Source organism: Zootermopsis nevadensis, unplaced genomic scaffold (genome assembly GCF_977971745.1).
Source record: "Zootermopsis nevadensis isolate Lab colony 2312 unplaced genomic scaffold, Znev_1.0 Znev_ptg000004l, whole genome shotgun sequence".
Lineage (NCBI taxonomy): Eukaryota > Metazoa > Arthropoda > Insecta > Blattodea > Termopsidae > Zootermopsis > Zootermopsis nevadensis.
This window is the reverse complement of record NW_028259136.1, coordinates 9,118,179-9,127,939: the sequence shown is the minus strand read 5'-3', so window position 1 is coordinate 9,127,939 and position 9,761 is coordinate 9,118,179. Positions and strand designations below refer to the sequence as shown.

The window sequence follows — 9,761 nt, the reverse complement described above, 5'->3', positions numbered from 1 at the left end:
GGAGAATATATTTACAACGAAAACATAAACTTGTCCCTTATGCTTAATTAAGCACCACGCCATGAGGCCTTATGGAGGAATTGAGGTGTAACTCCTAGGATTCTTAACTATAACACAAGAATTTGTGGCCAGCTTAACGTCCCGGTCGCTTTAGCAACGTCAACCAATGCAGTGGTCGTGGGGGACTCCAGAATTTGTCTGGACGCATTAGCCATAAGCGAAATCTCTGCCACTACCAGAAATAAAACCCTAGTTAACCAGCAAGTAGCCTAGTGATAATATTCAGGTTCATAGGTACCCATAATGGTTCAAACTGCATTAAAAATTGCTATGCAAAGACAGCTACATGAAACAAAATACATCATTTACATATCCATCTGTTACAGATTTCTTTCTGATAAGGTGTACATACAACAAATAAAATTACTAAGTTTGTGCAAAGGCTCAAGCAGCTAAATGTTGGCTTATCTATCACTGGAACCAGCAAAGTATAACCTCAGTTTTCAGGTTGAGACATATTAAGTGTTTGGATTACTACTGAAAGCTGAAGCAATATACTAGACTCCAGATACAAAAGGCAAAGAACTACAAAGACCTTCCCCACAAATTTCAAATGAAGTGCGAAAAAACTGAACTTCTCTCCAATTTATCAGAAACCATGTGTTATATCACACACTACAATGGACCTATGTACGGTGGTCTAGCAATCTTAATTGCAGGTTTGTACATTAATGCTGTACAAACAGTGGGCCTCTGGTTTCATATTTTCTTATATGTGCAGCATGAACTTAAGAAAAGGCATAGCACAGCCAATGCAATATGTAGCAGATATGGTTAAATAATTCTTAAATGCTTCTGACTACCAAACTGTCAGAACAGCAGATTTTTACTATGACTGGTACCAGATCTGTCCTACGCTGTACAGTAAAAGTAGCAGTCTATAAAATCCTACCATAAAAAAATGAAAGACTTTATGACATACCAACATCACAGGCAAACCACAAGAAAATACCCCACATTGAAAATTCAGAATTATAAATTACACATAAAGACATACAAAATATATCCTCAGAAACTTTAGGTTATTATAAAATGAGAGGGGAAAGGGGGAACTGCAATTACTTACCTAGCAAGGCCACAATGAAGTAATGTTCAAAACAAACTACTGGTCACTAATATCACACACGAGTTGTAAAATAAAAAGGTTTCAAATACAACAAAATATATGCAATAAAATTCCAACTACAGTCTGGCATAATTTAAGCTGCAAACCAATTTCAAAATACTGACACAGAGAAGTGTCAAGTCAGAACATCTCACGCTTCATAGGAATTGTACATTTTGCAAACTCATCTAAAACCAGAATGTAAATTTTACTGAATCACACAATGACTGCAGCAAAACAGCAGAGTACTTACTACTCTTAGAAGTCATTTGTAGCACATGAGAAATCAATTTTATGACAAGAAAATCTAAGAAACATAAAACATTCACTCTTCTCTGGCTACATATTAAAATTTATACCAGTACCCAAACTCTAAACCAACCACATTTTAACCTTAAGAAACAGCAACTGTAAAACTACCCATTCTATTAAAATAGTATGTATACCCACTTTTGATTCTAAAATATTAGCATAAAAGAACTGAACATACCACACATTCAAGGATTAAATTTGGTTATCTAAGATTGGGATACAAGGAGATGTGTACCAATGCTCCAGACTTCGCAACACTGATTGCATGAGCTCTATCAGGTATTTGGCGATACCTCGAAGAAGCATGACTTTTAAAAATTACCCCTTTTCTTGCAGTATAAAGAAAAAAAAGAGGAAGTGTACAGTCAATTGCTGTTGAACGCTGCAACACAGTCCTTGCAATTTCTACATAAAATGCCCCATGAACAGTGGAGGTCATTACAAGTCGAGAATAAAGACTGGTCATTTATGCAATTTTGTACACTGAACACATCACGTTATAATGGAGGATGCCACATTTGATGGGTGTCATGACCGATGACAGATGGCAGCACAAAGACTGTATGGCCACTGAAACATGGTAGCACGATATTTTCCGCTAAAAGATGTGCCCACTTACACAAAAGAGCACAGAACACCTAAATATAGGGATACCTATATTTCTTGCATGTAAGTGAGGCTAATTAGGAGGGTAAGGATGTTAAGATACAGACCGACGACCAGTATACTTAAGTCATTTAATATACATACAAAAGTAACAACAAGTTTGGCCTACGTCACAGACCTCCTATAAGTTTCGTGATGTTACACAACCAGCGAGCCTAACGAAGACGCTAGTCACAACTTCAGTTTCTTAGCAGACCTCACATTCTTCTTTTGATCAGGGTTGGCACCTGAAGACTTCATTTTAATATGACTCTTCACCTCGTCTTGTAGACGGCTGAAGAACGCTGTCGATGACCGCACAGCCCTCGCATTACTCTTCTCAACAACCTGCGTTGCAGCAACAAGAAAGTGTGTTTGAACATCCTGCAGAAAGCAGGTCTGCATATTTCCCACACTATAAGCTGTGTGCGTACCTTAGATCGCAAAATTATAACTCAGGTACAAAGATGGTAAGCCACACTAACTGAAGCACAAAAGCCATTATTCAAAAGCAACTCACGCCAGCATAACCACTACACCTCGCATGATATAGTACACCAATCAATTACAGACGACAGTCAGAGCAGTAAAGCGTAGAAAGTGCACCTATCAAAAATTATCTTAATCCTCTGAAACCAAAGCATGTTTATATAATATTTAAAACTTCGCGGTGGTACAACCCAGAAGACAGTCACATCTGTACCCACCGCTGTGAGAACCACAAATCCTACGAAGACACTACATGTCTCCATTATAAGGCTCAAATAGTTTAGGGAAGTAATCACTGTTTATTCTAAGAGTAAATTTCTGATTACTATACAAGAAAGTAACGTCAGTCACTATTCCTACTCCGAGTCATCTGCATTCCACTGGCAACACACTATTGTTTCTGGTAGTGTACATATTATTTTAATTTAATACCTACATATTTTTAAAGGCAACTGTACCTGTGTAACACTGCTGCTCTTTGTGACCTTCTCCAGGTCTCGCAACGCTTGCTCCTTGCTGTACTTGTTCCCCAGGCCTGGCCGTAGCTTCTCAACATCTCGTTCCCTCTTCTCTCGTTCACGCTGCCGTTCTCTCTGTCTGATCTTCTTCTGTCGACGTTCCCGTTTCTTGTCAGATGAGGTACGCTCACCTTTGCCAATGAGATCCCCTTTGGGTCGTTCTGCCATTACACAGAGCAACGTAAATGTGGTGCTCCCGCATTTACCACACTTGATTTAATGACAATGTATCAAGTGCAGAGGGTTATATAAAGACAAATTTAACAGTGCAGTTTGCATGTCACGCCTTAAACATCACACCATGAACAGAAACAGAGATACAAAATGTAAATGTAAATGTAAATTCTGACCGAATCTTATGCATAGTGCGTAATGAAACCCACTTTCATTTTACTTCTGCCTATGCAATCAAAACTGTACTCGTGCATCCTCATACGCAAATATAACGTTAAATATTATAACTGCTTAAAATTCAAATATCACCAAAATAGCTGTACCCTGCAATCGATAGTTACCTCGTACTTCTTCTGGTGCTAGTAGGGCAGCATCACTTGTGGCCACAGGGGCAACCTCTTCCAAGGTGATGGAAGGCAGGTTGCTCACAATCTTTACTTCTGGTGCCGGCTGCAATGTGGAAAGTGAACATAACCTCTCGTCATCAAGCATTTTGGTGTAGGAGAATCTGATTGTATAGCCAGAATAATCATCAATGACAGAGCCACTGCTCACATTCTCGCCTGAAAGGCGCGGTTTCAATCTCAAACGGACACGTAAACAAAGTTACTCTGAGTAGACCAGCTTTTCCCCATCACTTTATTGACGCTTCATCATAAACTGACCAGTCAACATAATGACACAACCGAAGTCAACAAGTTACCTTTGTTGAGACAGAAATGTGACTACCCATCGTGGGTCATCCCTTGCACAAAATGGGCAAAGCAATTTTGTCATTAAAAGTTTAAAACAGAGTTCCATATCTAAACTATTCTCAGCAGCAAACGTACTGGTTTAGGTGTAAAATAGAAGTTGGAAAGCGCGTCCAGCATTGAGAACAGAGATGACATCATGGTCCGCACTACGCGGTGCTCAGGCGGCTCCTCTTCTGGACGACCATCGTCACCTGCAGCTTCCTGTGCTTGGCGCTGCTTAATGTACTCCTGAAGATACCAAATTATCACAAGTTATTGTACGATTAATCGTACGCCAACAAAAAAAGATGCTCAAACTCTCACGATGGCAACAAGTTATGCTGTCTATAGTACTTGTAAAGCTAAAGCGAATATTAAAAATGTAATCCATTTTCTTGATAAATTTTAAGGTCTTGAAGGACCAGACTTTACAGGTTTTAATGCCACTCATATTAACAATAGCCATGTTTATACAAAATCACCACAAAAATTCAATACAAGATAAAACATCAATTAACAACTATAACAGTTTCAAACAGGTGATAGTAATTTTATATACATCAGTCACACAGAGTTCAAATATGGGTTCATAAAAATTATGCTTCAAGACACATGACAAAAGAATATACAAAAAAAAATCTTAAATTCATTTCTCCCTAATTCAAATGAAACTTCAGTGGGCAGTCTGTAAGATATTTAGACCATCAGAGGAGCACGTACAATAGGTCAGGTGTTTCCACGTTTAAATGAAAAATAGTTCTCTATGTCAGTGTTCCACAAACCAGTGTGCCACCACAAGGTCTCAGGCGTGCTAAAAATTGTTATGAGAAATTGTATATTAGCCCGTTACAGCTAGAAGTAAACCTCTTATCCTTCGTAATTAGAGTTTATAAAGCGTTCACACGCACGCAACGGTTCACCATTGACAATTTTATTCAACATGTGTTACATTTTGTTTTCACACAAGGACTTTTATGCAGGTACAAATTTATGGCCACGTGTACTTCCATACCTCCTTTACATGAGGTGACATTTCGTGGTGTGATGTCACACGTCTTTGACAAATTGGGGTGTGCCGTAGCTGAAAACAGTTTGTATAATACTGTTCTTTGTGTCACACTTCAAGAAAACTAGTAGAATTATATAGATCCAAAATCATGAATGTGCGCTGCTCCCACCCAAATGCGATGAGAATAATAAAGGTATGTATGGCCGCTCCCTGAAACTGGTCAACTTTTTTGAAGTTGTCCTGTGAGCAAACAGACACTGCAGCACTGACCTGCTCATACACCTCGGCCAGACTGAATTTACTCTTTTCTTGATCCAGAACAAGCTTCTTCTTGTACTCATTAGGGGTCTCCACAGGTTTAACTTTCCGTTCGACATCGTCCCACGCGCGGTCTTTCACCCGCTGTAGAATAATGTCTTCCAGCTGCAATGTCGTCTGTTCCGTGATTACCGGGGCTGCAGGAGATGGCGCAATGTTACCACAATGAAATCTCAACCAATCCACAAAGAGTCAACATATGGCAACAAGGGCATCTTACTGCTGTTCAAAACAAGATATGAACTTGTAATTCCCACTTTACTCTAAAAGCTACCATGCTTCTCGATAATACACGCCAATGAAGACGGATTTCCAGTACCTGAAAAGTTTGTAATACCAACTACAAGCTCTTGACCATTATCATCTGACAACTCACCTGGTCTTGTGGTCAAATCAAATTCAACAACTTCCTCCAGCAGCGAGTTCTGTGGTCGAGAAGAAGCGGAGACCTCCCCCTTCATTTGCCAAGGTTTCTCAGCCAATGCCTGATCCTCCAGCTGATCTAGTCGTGCTCGGAGACGCTCCTGTCTCATCTCCATACTTGACTTGGCTCCTACTGTATCATTTTCTACATCGGAAGTCTGTATTTCATTAAACCTGAAACACGTGTCCATCAATCTCAAACATGTGTTCTGGTGATAAACAATCTGATTTTTCAAAATATCCAAGAACCCATAATGATTGCTCTCAGTCATTTATAGGCACATTCCAAGATGGTATTTTGAAACGCACCATAGTCTCACCCCAGCCACTCCCACTTCAAACACATGCTCACCTTTGTGGTATTTGATACTACATATGCACACACTTGGTACATTGTCATTAAATTACCCATAGCTTTACAAACTGGTAACAGATCAACAGCTTGGAATTCACTGCTGTGCCAGGCAGACCGGACCAATTCCGAACGCAAACACTCCGGCCAGTTAACCGACCACCTCAAGTATCAGATGGCTCACCGAACTCTCTTGACTTGTGTCTCCTCCTCCTCTTCATCAGTCTCTCCCTCTGCGCTACCTTTATCTTCCTCTTCCACTTCCATCCTCTCCGTTTCACTCTCACGCTGGAGGTCGTGGTCATCTCCATCTTCGTGTGGTGCATCAAAGAATTCAACGTAGTGCGGATGCTCTGCCTCCTGCAGACACAGTACAGAAACTCAGAAATCAACAGCGGTTTATTTGGCAATGTTACTTCTGGCTACCAAGAAGGCAAAACTACTACACTATACAGCGTACCAATTAAACTAACTGGTAATTAAGCACATAACAAAATAAAATAACTAACCTCATCAACTAGGTTTTGCCACAGCTAAGCCATTTATATGGCAGCTGCTCATCAAGCCTAGGGCAGCGCCTGTCACTTTTATGACAAAATGAAACTGGGGATGGTATTTCGTTGAGTACTTACATCACACAGACTTTCATTTCACTGTACTTGTAAACTGATTAGTAATAGTAATATCATACTTTAAATAAAAGTCTGTTTATCAATAAACCGGCCTAACTCAATGAAAATTAGTGCCCCATCACACCGATTTAATGACACAATATTTTGCCACAACGGATAAATTGTTTTAATATTTGGGAATTAATTCAACACAGTATTTTACTGCATACTTATAGATTTTGGAGAACAACACTAAAACAACTGAGAAGCAACTTTTACAACTTCCTCAATTTTAAATTCCATTAGACAGACATAAAAGGAAATAAAACAAAGGTTACAGTTGATAAAACAAACAAACAAATGCATACTTCATCCGCATCATTGTGTGATGGTTGGAAGAAGTCAACAGATTCATCGCTGCTGCTGTCCTGGCCAGCCTCACGGCGGTCCTCTTGCTCCAGGAAATGTTCCATTTCACTCAACTTAAAGAACTGATCATCCACTACGGACGGATAATTCTGTACTGCAACACATAAAGTAGATCTGAAAGCCATGGGACACTGAAGGGTTCTGGAGCCCTCCCTAACATATAAGCTGAGGGTCTGGACCCAGAGGCTAGAGGAAAAATCCTCTGCCCCCATCAGGCATCAGACTTGAGTCTTCCAGTCCGTAGCTAGTCACTATGCTGATTGAGCTATGCCGGCTCATAGATGAATAAAATACACTATGAGCCAAAAGTCTAAAGATGGTAGAATTTCTGTGGATTGTTCAATATCATATTTTCTAGGCATGGCACCATCTCCCCCACCGGGCTCCTCCATCTAAACGTGGATAAACCACCCACTTCCTTCCTAACACTCCTCACATCAATCCTGAAGATGGAAGCAGTACCTACATTCCACCGGAACTTGTACACAGCCGAAAGAATACACCAACTGTGCTCACATCACTGTGGAAACCTCAAATCCTACATAACAATCAACCAAATCTAAACTACAAAAACAATATTATCTGATAACTGATGCTGTGCAGTAAAAACAACGCAGCCTTTTATTCAGACCACAATATTCTGAACCTCAACTGGTCTCTACTGTGAAAGAGGCTTTGTGGTGTTCCTCACTCTCTGAATCTAAATGCTAGGGCATTACCTCAAATACGTCACAATTGCCACATTCATTAAATAACCTATAAATAAATAACACAATACACAAAAGAACTACACAATGCAAGTTCATGGGCAGGGAGACCAACACACCAAACAAACTGACCTTTCCGTTTCCTGATGGAAGATCCCTGGTCAGCCAACATGTCTGTCTCACTTTCTGGTACTGATGACGGGCTGTCACGACTGATGTCGTCCTCCTCCCGGCCCTGCAGCTGCCCACCACTGCACACATCATCACTCTCTCTCTCTCCATTCTTCAGCTGGATAGGAAACTTGAGGCGATCTTTGTGGGCCACAAGAGACACAATGTTGGCCACCAGCCCATCTCTCCGTGCCTCATTCTGCAGCTCTAACTCCTGCCAGATCTGCTCCTCATCAAAGCCTTGTAAAATCAGTTCTGGGAGAGCATCACCAGATGGTAGGTCATCCTCCACAAACTTTGTAAAGTCATACAGCCTCTTGAGGAACTCCCTCACATCTGGGGCAACACTGGCCTGCACACTGAACCATGACAACAGCTAAGTTGTATGTTGTAGTACAATGTAATGTTATAGGAATTAGAACCCCAGCATATTTTTGGATATTCTGATAAAGAAACAAGACATTCTGAATGTGGTGAACAGGAAGTGTTACATGCGTGGCTTTCACATGCGGATACTGGGACAGTACTTAACATTGGAGAAGAAAACTACAAGCTACAGTAATTTAAACACAATAAAGAATTAGGTATAACTGAACATTTCATCAAATAATCACAAATTTACTATTGAGGCAGAAAAAACCTATTCACAATGAGAAAATTTATACCAGTATTAAATAACGGCACAAACACGTATAATGACATGGGAGGAAATCATAAAGACATTAGAGAAACCACTCAGATTATAAACAACGTGAAACTTTGGTTGTAATTCTGGTAGGCACCACATCAAGTATCCTTATGGTGGCATGCATTTTTAAACTCAATACTAAATTCGGATGAGCAGCCAGCTTTACTCTCCGAGAAACAGACTTTTATATGAACTGGATGGGCCTCAGACCCTGTTACGATCAAACACACATCCACCTTAGATAATATAACCGAACAGTATTAAGAATCCACAGATTTTTCAAAGTATAAGGCAAGGATGTGGAACATGTTATAATACGAATAAAATAATTCATGCTACTCCAAAGACAAGCACGTGATTTTACAGATATTTACGAATTTCCAATTTACGCAAATTCTACCACCCAGATAAAAGGCAATCTTTCAAGGCTGGCTTAAATACTGACCCGATTTTGAATCATAAAAAAATTATTTATTCTCATACCTCAAATAATCTTCAGGTTTCTTCGTTAAACGTTCAAAAGTTGGAAGGAAATCATTCACTGATACCGCCATTACCACTAAAACAAATAACAGCCACGCTTTTACCTTAATGCAGCACCATCTTTTATTTTACAGCATAGGAAACATTTCATTATTAACACTGCAAAAAATACATCGTCTTTACGGGTCGGGGAATAAATAAAACTTCTATGACTATTCAAGTTTGTGAAATAATAATCAATAAACTGTCATTCAAAGCAATAATTTTAATGAACTTCACAATACTAATATACAGTATTCTACTTGGACCATGTTGGTGTTCCTGTGTACAAATCACAGTTAGGTTAAGACCACAGTGTACGTGCAGCTAAACTATAATTATGAATTATCTATGCGCATCCATGGCACTAACTCATTAGTTGAGTACTGAATAAATGCATTGCATAACCATAGTAATAATAAAACTTAACGTCTCTCATAACTGTCGTCATGTACTTCGTTTTTTCACTGGATATTCTCAACCAAATATACGTG

The 9,761-nt window shown here is 39.6% G+C and overlaps 1 protein-coding gene across 2 annotated transcripts; it reads right to left on the bottom strand.

Annotated features, from left to right (window-relative positions):
• Window positions 1-2,200: 2,200 nt before the first annotated feature.
• On the bottom strand, window positions 2,201-9,506 carry LOC110835140 (U3 small nucleolar ribonucleoprotein MPP10). 2 transcript variants are annotated; one of them, XM_022075074.2, is made up of 10 exons: window positions 9,229-9,506; window positions 8,019-8,416; window positions 7,119-7,273; window positions 6,324-6,499; window positions 5,741-5,961; window positions 5,317-5,501; window positions 4,134-4,286; window positions 3,645-3,753; window positions 3,070-3,290; window positions 2,201-2,470 (listed from the first exon to the last, which is right to left on the bottom strand). In XM_022075074.2, the coding sequence occupies exons 1-10, from the start codon at window positions 9,297-9,299 to the stop codon at window positions 2,315-2,317; spliced, it is 1,845 nt and encodes a 614-aa protein (XP_021930766.2). In that variant the 5' UTR covers window positions 9,300-9,506; the 3' UTR covers window positions 2,201-2,314. The 2 variants fall into 2 exon arrangements, with proteins under 2 accessions (XP_021930766.2, XP_021930767.2); XM_022075075.2 differs by lacking the exon at window positions 9,229-9,506 and having other exon boundaries at window positions 7,119-7,268; window positions 8,019-8,302.
• Between the last annotated feature and the right edge of the window lie 255 nt (window positions 9,507-9,761).